We start from the raw sequence: 15,077 nt of genomic DNA, 5'->3' as shown, positions 1-15,077 counted from the left end.
AATGGGAATACAACTAAAGCACAAAGCATGGAATTCATACTTAGTCATGGTATAGCCTTTTCTGTATTCTGGACACTTATGTAAATAGTTGGTTTAGATACTCTGTTTTAAAACTAAACCACGTAAATGTGTAGTTTTAAAATTAAAACTACATAAACAAGAAGATATTAAAGATGGTTAAAATGTTTTTAAGTTCCATATTCTCCTGTGCTAAAGAGTTAAAGAATGGATGTAACTTTCCCCTTTATTCTTTCAGTCTGTCAGTGAAAATGGAGACAAGGTTTTTGGTCCTTTTATACTCTATTTCTGAATTTTGAGAGGGCCAGCATAGGGACTGAATAAGTTGAATAGATGGAAATTAAAAAGGAAAAAAAGCAAGGGTTTGGTTTTTTTTGAAGTGCTTCAGTAAATTCTGGGTTTGGGTGCTGAGCCTGTTACTTCAGTAATTTTATTTTATTGCAAACATCATTAGTGTGTTTCTTAAATATTTGTAATATAAATTATTTTAATAGATTATAGTAAGTGTAGGCTGTAATTATCAATATCTATAATTAAATGTGCCATGTGAATAAAATTGTTTACTCTTTAATCTTAATTACAGGCAGCTCTTCCATTAGAGAATTCAAAATAGGGACAGGCAGCCATTGCAGACTTCATCACTTTTGGAGACAAGTAGTGAGGGAATGTGATTAGAAGAAGTTTATGCTAGATAGAAGTATAACGCTGAGATGCTCAAGATGATCTGGATCCTGTAAATAGTCCAATCATGGCAGCCGGAGGCCCTTGGTAGATCAGTTTCTCTTGCCAAATAAAGCTATGGAATTTGAATGGTGTAGAGGTGGACTTTTTCTTTCTTTGTAATGGCTCAAACCTGAAGGTGGAGTTTGATTCAGGGATTTGGTTAATATGCAGAAAGGATCTTAGAAGTATACAATTCACATGTAATAAAGCTGGAGTCCATTTGGGGAATCTTCAGTGTGTAAATTGACTTTCTTTAATTGACAGTAGGTACATCTAGATTCAGTTTGAAGTCTAGTCAGGTGCTTAAAGGTGACGTACCTGCTGTTTGGACACTTGCTCTGGAATCCTCTTCATGTTCTTTTGGTTTAGACAAAGTAGTACAGAAGTAAGTTTCATTTTTTACTTAAAAAAACCCTGCTGCTATGAGATTTCCACAAATGGGAAATTACCCAGGGCACATCATAAAAATGATTTATCCAAAGTTATTTAACTATAACAAGAGAAATTAATGCAGTAGGTGATGTAGTAATACAAAGTTAGGAAAAGAGCAGCAGTGTAATTCTCTTGCCTCCTCAGTGTGGTCGTTGCACTCATTTGTTAAGCTATTTCAATTCTGTATGTTATTTTAAGTGCATATGAAGGTACTGGGGTATGGTTTTGGTTTGGAGGGTGGGTGTGTCTGACAGCGAATACCAAATTCAAGCCCTGGATGTGTTGCCTTGGGGTGAGGAGAAGATTTTCTTTGAAAGTGAAAAGCTTGCAAAGTTGGATACGTTTACTGTAGGAAGACTGATTTTCAGAATTTGAGGGTATGTATGAAGAGCAGTTGGGTAAACATGAACTGTGAGCTTCAAAAACCTTCACAGAAGTTCAGACTGCTTCTAAATAGTGTGAGCTGTGCAGGTTGTCAGCATGCTGCAGATAACCGGCAATGAGGAAATTGTTATTATCAGAATCACAAGGAAGCCTGGAGTCCTTATTTGGAATTCCAAACTGCCTTTCTTCAGCTGTCTGGGCTAGTTGTGAGGGAGAGGGTTATCCACCCAATCAGCAGAATACAACATTTCAGCCCGAAACAGAGGCCATAGGACTTTGTCATTGTTATATCATATTCCATTGGTCCACACTTGTAATTTAAGTTCAACAGCCACTTAGAGTACTTCCAATTTTATGAGCACCTGGGCAGAGGATGTTCATATTTTTCACTGGAGATTAGACTGTTGGTTTTGTTGGTTTGGGGTTTTGGGGTTGTTTTTTAAAGTTGTTTGGAGTGTTTCTTGAGATTGCGCTCAATGCATTGAACAGGGATATGTTTAAGTGCAAATCGGCTTGGAACTTGTGAATTTCCGAATCAGACTTTGTGATTCCCTTCGTGGCTTCAAGTTCTGTTCAGGCTGGATACAGCAAAAATCAATAACAAATTGAAAGTGAAATTTGAAATAAACATGGAAGGATTTTCAATACCATGCCACGGAGCCACTCAAGGAAATATGTCTGGGTACCATTTCTTACATCTTTGAATACATTCTTTGTTTAGCTCTGGAAAATGGATTATATGCAGTGCAGAATTGTTCAAAGCAGTTCAGTGTCCAAAAAGAGAAATTATATGAGCTCTTGAAATGTGGTGTGTGATTTACAGTACTGTAAATTTACAGATTTACAGTGATTTACAGTGGATTGGCAGTGTTGAGTGGTATGATACAGTAACTGGGCTGCGTACCATGAGGTTGCTTACCATGTTCACAAGGCAGTGGGCAAAGGAGCATACGTTTTATTATGCAGTATGTTTTTCCTTATTGTCTAAACTACCTTTACAATTACTTCAGAAATTTCTGTGCTGTATACTAAAGCAAACATGAAAATATGTGACTTGATTTAAATTGAAGATGAAGGGTGGTGTGAATAATGCAACCACACTGTTGCACTGTACTTGCACCAAAAATCAATTCTTTATGAAGAATTGTGGTAGTGTGACAATCTTTGTGTCCCAATAACACATTTATTCTAGACCTCTAACTGTACCAATATGCTTCCTCTGTAAGGTGAGATGTTAGAGGGCTTAAACTTTTTCAGAAAACGTTAGGAATGCCCATTTTAAGGTTCCTTTTTGTGCTTCTCCTGTTAATTTGATGTAAGAAATATACCAGTGTTTCTCTCTTGTGAAAGAGACATCAACAAAGATGGTGTAGGGTAAGTCAGGTTTTTGTTTGTTTGGGATTTCTTTCAATGGAGGATAAAAGCAATGCAAAAGACAATAGTAATTTTGTTCTTGGAGTAGGAAATCTTAACAAATGAGAAGAAATAAGAAGTCTTTGCTTCTTTGAGCAGTGTTCCTTTATTTTAGCTTATCTTTACTGAGGGGGTTTGTAAATTCTGATTAATTTAGGTAAACCAGGGTTATCATTCTTGCTGCATACTTTCTTGAAAGGCTGTTTCTTTCATGGCTTTACTGTGTGACAAACATGTTTTTCTGCTGCTGCAGTGGCAAACACTGCAGGAAATTCTAGTCTGTAGCCCTGCCACTTTCTGTGATACTTGGACTCTGTGAAGACCATCAGTAGTGTCAGAATATCTGTTTTGTGCTGCAGTTATATTGCATGATCACCTACTAGGGCTGGTCCTACACCATCCTGCAATACTGAAGGAAGCTTCAGGACCGTAACATAGTTTAATCAGAGTGTGCAAGTGTGTGCTTTGCTTTGGGGTCTTTTAATTAAACCAGCTCTGGTTTATGCATGCATCATGGTGATAGCATTGGATCGTGGAGATAGGAAAGTTGAGTTTAATCTAGATGTTTCTTGCTTTGTGTCTGGCTGTGAAACTCCTGTGGTTTTGTGTGTTTGCCATGATTAAACATTTTCCACTTATTTGTGTAAGAGCATCTTGGAAGACAGTCATACAGGCATTCCTTCGCTTTCCACAGGCAGAACTCAAACTTCACTAAACTTGGAAATTTATTTTTGTATGCAGATGATGTTGACCCATTACTTCTGTAATGGAAACATCTGGCAGATCATCTTTATATTGCTTTAGAGTGTCTAATTTGTTGTGGAAGATTTCATTCTTTAAAGTTTGAGAGGCAGAGATGTATCTGATGTCATCTTGCCCATCTAACTCAATGATTGATTTATTTATCTTATGGAATCGTTTGGCAAACTGTCTGTTATGTGTCAAGGTGTTTCTGAAAGGTAGCTTCTCTTTTTGGTATCCTTTTCCTTTCCTTTTCAGTGCATTAAAGTTTCAGTGATGGTGTATTTAGATTCAGCAGGATCTGTCTTTGGGTATCTGCCTGCTTTAGCAGGTCTTGCTCCCTATTAGACTTATTTCCTGTATCTGTGGGAGTATTGGAGGGAGTTGGATGGGTTGAACAAATGCCACAGAGAACCATTTCCTGTTCACAGCAACATCCAAGATGACTTGAAACTTGGTTTTAAAACAAGAAGCTGGTTTTATGATAAGTTTATGAGATTGTCTAAACTTGATTTTGTTGGTTTTTTTTTTATAAAGGAAGTAGGTTTAATGAGTGCATATTAATACTTCAACTGATAGCTGCAAGACAGTTGTTGCATGTAGCTGGATACTTTGATAGAAGATGGAAATATTTCATCTCTCTGGTAGTTAGTGCCGTGTACAGGGGCTTTCCTCTTTTGTTTTCCCTTCTGCTTGGCATCAAGGATAGTGGAATTAAATGGAAGAAGGTGCAGCATCTCATCTGAATTAGCATCTGAGTCTGAATTAATTATACTCAGTACCTATTCTTTTAGGTAGTGAAACAGGTCTTCAGACAAGCTTTTTGTGTTAGGCTTTGTCCTTCCCTAAATCTGCCGCCTCCTCATTCTGTGGAGATACCTCCTGGCTCATTGAAGCATGTGGGGGGAGGTTTTTTGTGTGTTTTGTTTTGAAAGATTGGGAGTTCCTGAAGCATTTTCATATAATATCACATTTAACTTTTGTTTCTGGCTTGTAAGTATCCAGGCTAAATACTCCAGTTAAAAGGCAGTGGAGAATGTGATTTAGGTTCTGTTTTGTGTTCTAATTCGGTTAAAATTGATGTCCTATGATATCTGTTTGAAATGATCTTTCTGTGTGCTATGGCTGGACAGGAGAATAGCTTGCAGGATTTAAATGCAAAACGTCTATTGTTTGAAGCTGGATGCTTAAGTTTAAAATTAAATTTCCAGGAAGGAATGATAAACAAGTCATGCTGAGTAAAAATGAGGAAAAAAATCTAAATATTTTGGCTGAGGAAAACATCTCTTTTAAGTAATTTGAACAATTAAAATTCTAGTTGTCATTTTAAAGCTTCATCAGATTACAGGGGAAATGCAACTGCTCTCGGTGTCTAAAGCAAACCTTCAGCTAGCTTGTGTGTTTTATTTTTTATACTGTTAAAGTATAAGATTATTAGGTGAATTATCACGTTGTATAACTGAAGATGTAAATCCTTAATTGACAGTGGTTTAGAAAGTTTGACGCAGTCATTGTTCATGGATGTTTAAACAAGTTGACCAGTGAATGGCAAAATTCTTACTGTTGCTTTTTATTCCAGGTAGGAGAAGACCAAGAGTGCATCGTCCTCGTTCTCCAATATTGGAAGAAAAAGATATCCCACCCTTGGAGTTTCCTAAATCCTCAGAGGACTTAATGGTGCCTAGTGAGCATATAATGAATGTTATTGCCATCTATGAGGTACTAAGGAACTTTGGCACTGTTTTACGCCTCTCTCCTTTTCGTTTTGAGGACTTCTGTGCTGCTCTGGTAAGTCAAGAGCAGTGCACACTTATGGCAGAGATGCATATAGTGCTTTTAAAAGCAGTTTTACGTGAAGAAGACACTTCAAATACTACCTTTGGACCTGCTGACCTCAAAGATAGCGTTAATTCCACTTTGTATTTCATAGATGGAATGACGTGGCCAGAGGTTCTGCGGGTATATTGTGAGAGTGACAAGGAATACCATCATGTTCTTCCTTACCAAGAGACAGAGGACTATCCTTATGGACCAGTAGAGAATAAAATCAAAGTTCTGCAGTTCTTAGTGGATCAGTTTCTTACAACAAACATTGCACGTGAAGAGTTAATGTCAGAAGGTGTTATTCAGTATGATGATCATTGTAGGGTTTGTCACAAACTTGGGGATTTGCTTTGCTGTGAAACTTGTTCAGCTGTGTACCATTTGGAGTGCGTGAAACCACCTCTTGAAGAGGTACCAGAAGACGAATGGCAGTGTGAGGTCTGCGTAGCACATAAGGTGCCTGGAGTAACTGACTGTGTTGCTGAAATCCAAAAAAACAAACCATACATTCGACATGAACCTATTGGATATGACAGGCATAGGCGAAAATATTGGTTCCTGAACAGAAGAATCATTATGTAAGTATAACGGGAATCAGTATTTTCTAAATAATACCGCATTGAATGCATTTTTAGTATATCCTGTAAGTTGCTGTTGCCATCTTAGAGTTGTTCTTTGTTAGATAAGACCATTGCTTGCTGTTTTGCAAGGAAATTTCTAAGGACCATGTAATTAATCCATCAATTTGCTCCAAAATAAGTATTCTCATAATCTGTATATAAAAAGGGGAAAAACCCCAGGGTCTCTGGCTTAATATTAATATGCCTAAAACACATGAATGTGAGGAAAAGAGAGGGAGTTTTAATAAGAACACTCCAGTTTTTTGTGAAAGTTACTGAAAAGCAGTCTAACTCTCTTGGTGATCACATGTATAGGATGCTAGTTTTGTATACTTTCACCTGCTTAAATAGCACTTGGCTGTTAGCTACTGGTACTGTTTTGATGGTCTGCCTTTGCAGGTAAGACTTTCAGAGCACTTGAATGTGTTCAGCATATTAAATAGAAATGCAGCAAATATTGTATGCAAACACTTCTGTAAAGATAAAGTCAAAACATTAAGAAATGCCTGTCTTTAAGTCATCTCCTTTATACGTTTAACACTTTCCTGTTACTGGTTGGCCTTGAGATACTAATGTATTTCAAAACATTAATAATAATCAGACCCTTGTTAGTGAGGGTGTTGTGCCCTGGTTTCACCTGAAAAGTTGAATCTAAAATTATAAAAATACTTCTACATTTGTCGCAGGAAAATAGCTAAAGACTGGGTTTTTTTCATATAAAAGACTGTTCTTATGTAATTGTTCTCATAGTGGCAGAGAAAGTGTATTTAAGTGAAATCAGTAGTGTTGTAATTTTGGAAAGATAAAGGTATTTCGCTGGATTTCTTGAAATACAGTTTTCCATTCAGCATTATGGAGAGTATAAGCCACCGCTGAGTACCTTGACAGGAATGCACATAAAATGTTTCACGGTGAATGTTAAGATACTAACCAATGTCTTTAAAAGGGGTTGTGATGGCTGTTGATAGTATTACATCTTACAAACAAGACACTTCTAAGGACTCCTTTTAGTCTTTTAAAATATAGTGCTCTTTCTTTAATGGTGAATTTCTCTAATGGTGCTTGAAGTATTCATTATCGCCACTTTTTGTTTCCTGTGTGTTCTTTTACACTTGCAAAGAAAGACTCAGTGTTGGATTGTTTTTAGTTTCTCTGGGTTATAAATGCCACAGTAGTATCAAGCAGTCTTTTAAAAGGTGCAGGGAATCTTTTCCACTCTTACCTTTGTTTTATATGCAATCACATGCTCTACAATGTGTGGTGTATCATTTATGGTTCAGCAGGATGTGATGGTCAGCCTGAAGCTGTTGAAATCCTAATTCTTCTATTCCCTCATATCTAATTTTCTACCTCAGTTTCCAGAAAATGAGTTGGAAGTTTGCTTTTTGCAAAAAGCTTGGCTGTAAAGAACATGTAACTGATACCCTTTTTTTTTCTAGTTACCTGGGTTTTAATGACTTACAGGGCATGATTTTTCTCTCTTTTGAACTCTTGAGGAAAAGGTTGTTCTAAAGAAGGGGTTTTCCTCACTGCCCTACTGTACTGGCAGAACAATTATATTCTGCCTGCCATTAGAGGTCTAGGAAGCAGCATTAAAAAACCCAGTGTCATTCAGGAGCTTATTTTAAGATGAATAGGCCCCCAGTATGTACAGTTTGGTAATTATTGTTGACCAAACTTGATCTAGGAAACAATGTTTTTCTTCCTAATGAAGAGTAATATTTGATGCTGAGGAGGTTTTGATACAGGCAGTACTTCAGTATAGTTTAAACTAAACTAAACCGTGCAGGTGCTTCTTGTTCCTTTGAAATCTGCATGTGTGAAAGTTCTTTGGCATGTTGGTAGTAATTTTAACTGCACTAGAAAAGATACCTTCAGAGGTTGAATGAATTTTTTTTTTCCAGTGGTTTTGCATTCCTGCTAGGAATTCAGTGGACAAAATACTTGCTGCAAGTTTTATGAATTTAAGTTTTATATCTCACTTGGGATTTATTCAAAGAGACAGACATCAGTATTCCATTTCAAATCAAAATAGATGAGAATTGTAAACAATACAGCAAAAGGAAAATTTTTATTGGATTTTCCATTTTACTGAGGTTTTGTTAGTGACCAAAATAGTTCAAAATGTAAATAGAAAAGTATTTTGATGTTTACAAAGGCAAGAAATGCAGTGCAGCCATTGTTTCCTGACTTATTTTTGTATTCTTATGTTGCTCATCAAGGTTGGAATACTCTTCCCCTGCTCGTCCCTGTCCTTCTTGCTGTCATTAGATATCATGCCTTCTGCTAGTATCGATGTGCTTGTGCTTGCTTCCAAAACAAGTTCTTCATGAAGTATGTGGTTTGGATTAAAAATATTTCAAATCCTCCTGATGGAATTGGAAGAGAAAACAGATGGTCAGTTGTGCTGGTGGTTCTGCAGCAGCAGCAGCTCTCTTCAACAGCAGTGTGGGATGTACAGAACCAAGCAATTCTACTGGACTTTTCACAGAACTTTGATGCATTTAATTATGCATAATGTGCCTTGAATCTTCTTGCCAAAGCCACTTCATAAGGGCACAAAAGTATTTACTGCATAACTAAATTCCAGGGAAATATAACTCTAATAATTCACAAAGATATTAAACTCTCTACTTTCAGGTTTTAATGTCCTTTAGGTTCAGTAAGCATGCTGTATTGCAAACCCAACCATTTCCCACATATATCTATGTGTGTATATATATATATATATATATATATAAAACAAGTTTAAACTACACCTGTTTGGATAACAGGTTAATTTAAAGGAGATCTGCCAAATGCTAAAAGTTGAGATTAATTAATTAATATTATCATATCAACTTTATTAAAATAAATAGAGTATATTCACCGATACCATGGGATCAAATATATCAGAGGAAACTGATAGATCTAAAACTGATCTGCACAAACACTGATTTGAATCCTTGCCATGGGGGATTGGAGGACTGAAATCCTAAATTCTTGGATTTTTATGTTTTTCAGAGGGGTTTTAGGGCTTTTTACTACTTTTCTCCTTATAAATGTTATAAATCCCTCATACCACTGTTTTTCCCATCTTTGAAAGGGTTTTGTAGATCTCTTCTTGATCACCAATACTTTTATTTCCATACTGATCACCTGCTGAGGGCTGTAAGCCTTGTTTAAGCCCATCGTTGTGGTTGTTTCTCTTTTCCACCTCTTCTGTTTTACAAAGAAAAGTGGTCACTGAGGAGGTCTCCTCCCATACATCCCCAGGAGCAAATAGCAATGAGGTTTAAGAAAATCTTGTGGTCAAGAGAAAAAGAATTCCTGAGTTTTTAGTTTCAAGCTGTTAACAAACTTAGGATGATGTCTCTGGGTCTGTGCCTTTGTTTTGCTTGTAAAGGTTATTTCTGCAAGTGAAGTCAGGGAATTTAGGACTTTGATTTGCATTCTCCTTGTAAAACTGCTGCAATGTTCTAGCAGGTTCTCTTTCTAGACATACTGAGACGCTTTGTATTTGTCAGATGTTTATGAAAGCAGATGAAACATTGTTTGGTTTTCATTTTGATAGCAGAAGTAAGACACAAATTGTTATTGCTGAGTTACATACATCTTCCTTGATGGTCAGAAGAACCAATTTCAGCTTTTTGTCTGCAAGGGTTGTTCTCAACGAGTCCTGCTCCATTTTCACCTGTTAATTAAAAAAGGGTTTGGATCTTTGCTTGCGTAGGTTACTTTAAGCAGGTGACTGAATGCTTGTGTCTAATTGTATCGGCATGGAATTCAGGAAGGGGTGTATCTGCTTTGTTATTACTTTACTTGAAAGTTTCTAGCATGTTCTGTGTTGTCAGTTTTATCAGTCTTGCCTCGAAAGCCTGCCAGTGAATAGTTCCTGGCAGTGCAGGAGGCTGAAAGAGGTAGGAAATGCTCATGTGATTCTTCTCTCCCTTGCTTGGCCTCGCTTGATGTATGTGACTCAGTTGTCCCCTGGAGACAGAGTAGACCTGTCGGGCATCAAGTCTGCCTCCTCAGAGAAAAACACTGGGAATCAGTCCTTGTGTAAACTTGCATCTTTCCATCTTGTTTTTGTGATAGCCTCTCAGAGAATGAAAGTAGTGTCCCTTTAGCCAATGGAAGAAGGTGTTCAGGGGAAGTTAGCCTAAATATTTTAATCATTAGTTTAAATCTTAACCAGCTTTGCCAAATGGATTGCATAGAACGATTTCTGCTGTAGCTCTTTGACTGTTAGCAAGTTTATTGCATGCCAGGGCTTCCACTGGCACACTGAATCTTGGGAAGAAGTCTGAGCAAGGGTGAGTTTTGTGTAAGGCTAACAGCAAGCTTCTGCCTTTTCATTTTCTGTCTGTGCTTTTGTTGACAGAAAACACTAATCCCTGAACTTTGGTTACTAAGGTTGTGATAGCCTTCAGTTCAAGAGGAATTCTGTGCTCAAAACCCTATATAAATGAAGCAGGAAGGAAATAAAATACTCTTGGATAGCTTCATTGTCCATTTCTAGAATATTATCTGAGCAATTCTTTAATGGGTAGGACTTGAATTGCACATAGATTAGCTCTAGGTGTGTTCTGTGGAATACAGTCTTTGCGGTCTAGTGTTTTGATTCTTCGCAGGGTGGCTCTGGGGTTCCTTGGCCTGTAATACAGCAGACCTTTCCTGGTACTGCAGGCTTTTCTTTGATTATATAGGGAAATTGAAGATAACAGCTAGTTGCTTTACAGTCCAATGGAACCTTGTAACACAAGAATAGAAAGAACTGATGGGAAAGGAAAAGGGAGATGCTGCTTGGGATTTTCAGGTGACATACATACATAAGTATCCTGGAGGCATTAGCATAGCTGCAGTGGTTTCAGGTTTGCTAAAAGGGGGGAGAATGTGGAAAAAGAACATATTTGGATGATCACTGTCAAAAGTTAAGCAAGGTGGGCAAGGCTCTACGCCTGAGCTGCTTGTATATTTATATTACAGTATAAACTTAGCAACAGCATCATATTGTGCAGTTGTGTTTGTAAGGAGTAGAGCGTCTCTACAATTACTGCTCTGCCAGTGTCTTCCTCTTCCTGCTTCTACTGGATATTTGCCAGGGAAAAATTCAGTAGGCCCTGCCCTTTCTAGTTAAGCATTTTGTTTCACCCTGTTCTTTCCTCTTGCTGTGTAAAGCTGAATTCTTGCATTCTCATCTCCCCTTCTGACTTATGCTTTAGGCATTTTCCTATATTTTTTTTAATGGCTTTTGTTCACAATCATTAATAGATGTGCTGCCATTCCTGTTATTGTTAGTAGATAACTTCCTTGGTTTACAGAAAACATGGTTTAAACAATTTTTCTTGAACATGGAATTCTACAGGCATGGAATATTCTATAGAGTCCAATGGTTGTCAGTGTTGAGCTGTTACTTTTTGATGTGTAGTATATGGGATGTCTTCCTGAAATGACTGTTTTCTGAGAGAACTTGTTGAACTTAACCATGCTAGCCTGTTAAAACTAATGGGAAGTTACTGGTAGCCTAGGGGAGTAAATGGGTAAGGTAGAATTAGTTGCTTTTCATGAGCAAAGGCCTTTATGGAAGAAAATGTGGAAGAAATTGTATTTCATTGCAGTACACCAGGTTTTGTCATCAAAAAACCGAAAGTCTGGTTTGCAGTAATGGTTGTGACGAGTTAGTAGTTGAATTTTGAGTCATATTGTAATTATTAACTTCATAACCACTTTATTTTAGTAGTGTTCTGATCGAGTTGCAAGTACAACAGTTGTTTCACAGGTGAATGCTGTTTCCTGAAGATGCATCAGAAACACTCCCCTTTATGGATTCTGCAGCCATACCTCCTTTGTTGCAAGTTGTTTGAGACTCGGTAGGAGATTACTGGTTACAGTAATGGTAAATATAAAGAGAATAAACTTTGTTGCAGATTGGACAAACAAGTTTTAAGGAGACACTTCAAAAGCTTTCCTGAGCATGTTGTAATGAGAAATTCTGAGGGGATGGTAATGAGAAAGGGGCATTTGTGTACTAAACTGGGTGCATGTGAGTGTCCTCATGTTTGTTGTTATTCACACTCAGGTGTTGGCATTTAAGAGTTCTCTGCTGAAAGTAGGCTGATATTAATTTGTGTCATTTCTCTAGATATATGAAAATTCATATTTTTTCAATACTCTTACAGAGAGGAAGATTCAGAAAGTGAGAAAGATAAGAAAATCTGGTACTTTAGCACAAAGATCCAGCTGGCAGAGTTGATTGAATGCCTGGACAAAGATTACTGGGAAGCTGACCTATGCAAAACTCTGGAAGAAATGCGTGAGGAAATTCATCGGCACATGGATGTGACGGAAGACCTCACAAATAAAGCAAGGGGCAACAACAAGTCTTTCCTTTCTGCAGCAAATGGTAAGAGTATTTTATGGCAGTAGATGTTGCACTTTGAATCAAATGGTAGTTCATATTTCTTTTATTACAAGAAGCCTATAGAAACTGATGGAGAAGGATCATGCAGGTGTACCAGCATGGCTATTTAGTGCTGACTTCTTGTAGGACTATGTATCATGTATTCCAGGATGTCCTGAATGATTTGGATTCTTGATATGGTTAGGGTGTGCCAGACTGTGATTGCTCCAGGTGTTGAGGTGGAGCTGTGTTAGCTGTCATATGTTTCCTGATGTGTGTGTGTGTGTGTGTGTGTGTGTGTGTATTATCTCTTCATAAACACTTTACAATCCTATGGGAGTTGGAGTAGCAACAGTGTTAGAGCTCCAGTATTTACTACAATATTATGGAAAGTGTGGAAGAACGTATATCTCCTCTGCACTTCTTCACTAACTTAATTTAGCTACCTTGAGGCAATAAATAAATAGCAATATAAATTTGTGAAGGTCTGAACTTTGTTTTTAGGGAAGACATGAAGATTAGATGTTCAGGTTTAAAATTGGATATAAGTCGTCACTATATAAATGCATTAACTCTGAGGAATGAATTATTAAATCTGTGGAATTGTTTCTTCTAAGTGTGGGGAAAAAAAGTGGCAAGAAGATGGATGTTATCTTTTGCCTCATTGAAAAGAAGCAGCATTTATGTCATGTTATTTCTGCTTGTGGCTCTGTAGGTGGTGGTTGCTTTGTTTATTGATGACAACATACTTTCTATTGTAGATGAAATTTTGGACATTATCAGAGCAAGAAAAGGAGAAATAGTGGAAGATAAAACCACAGCAGATGATGAAGCAGAAAAGGCCAGAAGTGATGTCGATAATGACCAGACAGATGCTGAGAGAAGCAGGGAAGAATCTGGAGAACAAGAGAAAAATGAGGAGGCGCCCACTGAGCAAGATGCAGAAAAAGTGAAAACAGAAGGTAAAGAAACTCTGCCTGTGCTTTAACAACTTCATTGAAGTGAATCTTTAGTTGAGACCCTCACATTTCTTTAAGTATTAATGTGATCTGGGGGACGAGGGGAATGATTCTGTAAGGTACTTTGTAAGTAATAGATTGTTGTTTGTCAGTTCTCTTGGGTTGCGTATTGTAATTGGTTTTCTTGTTAAGTAATTTCACCAGTTTTCCTACTTCTCAAGATACTGCTAGCTTGTAGATACAGGAAGCTTGAGGTACAGGTGACACTTGCAGGTTGTGATCAGCATGTTTGTAGTAGGCAATATTACATCATTTTTAACATTGTTTTCCTCATCAGAACTGGTTTGTTCTTTGATTTTGAGACAATACCGTCTCATAGAAGAAGGGAGAAAAAAAAAAAAAGAAGGAAAAAGCTCAATGTTTTTCAGCTTTATCAAACAGATAAACCAAGCTGCTGAAGTTGCTTTCTATGGATGATGCCAAATGACATCCTAAGACATACTAAAGAATATCCCTAAAGTTTTGTTGTGCATTTTACTATAGAGGCAACAGTCGTTGGGGATAAAAGTAACTCTGTGACATCAAGCACTGATGACAACAACACAAATCCTTCTGCAGGAGAGACTAGTTGCTCTGAAGGGAAGAACGCAATGGGGTGTCAGTCAGAAACCCTTGAGAGCAACAACGTGGCAGAGAAGAAGGTGGCATCAGAGCTCCCTCAGGAACTCTCAGGTACAGAAGGCACTGTTACCAATGCCTCTGTAATTTGGGGAATCTGTTAAGTTTTTCTCTCTGATTTGTCCACTAAAACCATTCACAGCGTATATCACTCATGCTGTTTGCTTGCAGTGCCATCCTTTACTGCTACGTTGTCATTAACATTTCAAAGTTAATTTTCTTGCAACTAGTGCTTGAAATTTGTGGTCCTCTGTGACATTAGCATTTGTTTCCATGCCTTCCAAAGATGAGTATGGCTAAGCTTTTTATGTTTGTTTTCTGTAGATTTTATTTTTCCATATTGATCCATAATGATTTTTAGCATCCTATCAAGTTGATTTCAAATTCTAATTTGCTGCTGGCTTGTTTATTATTTTAACCTCTCATTTGCTGTATGAATTACTAACAAACAAAGCATTTTCATTCAAGTGAATAAAGCAGTGCACAGAAATGTCAAGGTCGAAATTGTCATGCTAGGAATTTTAAACAGATGTGAGAGTCATAAGCATAGGGGCTCTTGTGTTTTAATGTGTCTTGTTCTACCATGTCAGTGATTCAAAAATAGTAATATACACTATTTAGTAATATTCTAAAAAACACCAAACTTTTGGTTTAGAAATAAATGGGACTTAATTGCATAAGATAGCAATGTACTATTTTAGAATTATAACAAATACATTATAATTCTAAAGTAATATTCTATAATATCTGTGATGTAGTGATGTTCAGTGTGTTATGTTTCAGAACACAGCAGTAAAGGTTTTCTCTCCTACAGAAATAGATCTCCATTCATATACAGATCGCAGCTCTTGAACTTGCAAATGTAAATGCATCCAAACCTTGTCATTAGCTTTGTTCAGAGGA

The 15,077-nt window shown here is 37.2% G+C and overlaps 1 protein-coding gene across 12 annotated transcripts in view; it reads left to right on the top strand.

Annotated features, from left to right (window-relative positions):
- Positions 1 to 15,077, top strand: part of BPTF (bromodomain PHD finger transcription factor) — a 52,843-nt gene that overhangs the window by 7,058 nt on the left and 30,708 nt on the right. For 9 of the 12 annotated variants that reach the window (XM_057418436.1, XM_057418435.1, XM_057418431.1 and 6 more), the window contains exons 2-5: positions 5,291 to 6,113; positions 12,317 to 12,540; positions 13,299 to 13,499; positions 14,040 to 14,228. In XM_057418436.1, the coding sequence (XP_057274419.1) occupies positions 5,291 to 6,113; positions 12,317 to 12,540; positions 13,299 to 13,499; positions 14,040 to 14,228 (1,437 nt within the window). Of the gene's footprint in view, positions 1 to 5,290; positions 6,114 to 12,316; positions 12,541 to 13,298; positions 13,500 to 14,039; positions 14,229 to 15,077 lie in introns of those variants that run through there. The other 3 variants (XM_057418438.1, XM_057418430.1, XM_057418434.1) reach the window with 3 other exon arrangements.

The sequence above is a fragment of the Pezoporus wallicus genome, unplaced genomic scaffold, assembly GCF_028554395.1.
Source record: "Pezoporus wallicus isolate ANWC-B61680 ecotype Strahan unplaced genomic scaffold, APGP_CSIRO_Pwel_v1 contig_3710, whole genome shotgun sequence".
Taxonomy (NCBI): domain Eukaryota; kingdom Metazoa; phylum Chordata; class Aves; order Psittaciformes; family Psittacidae; genus Pezoporus; species Pezoporus wallicus.
This window is presented reverse-complemented; position numbering and strand designations above follow the sequence as displayed.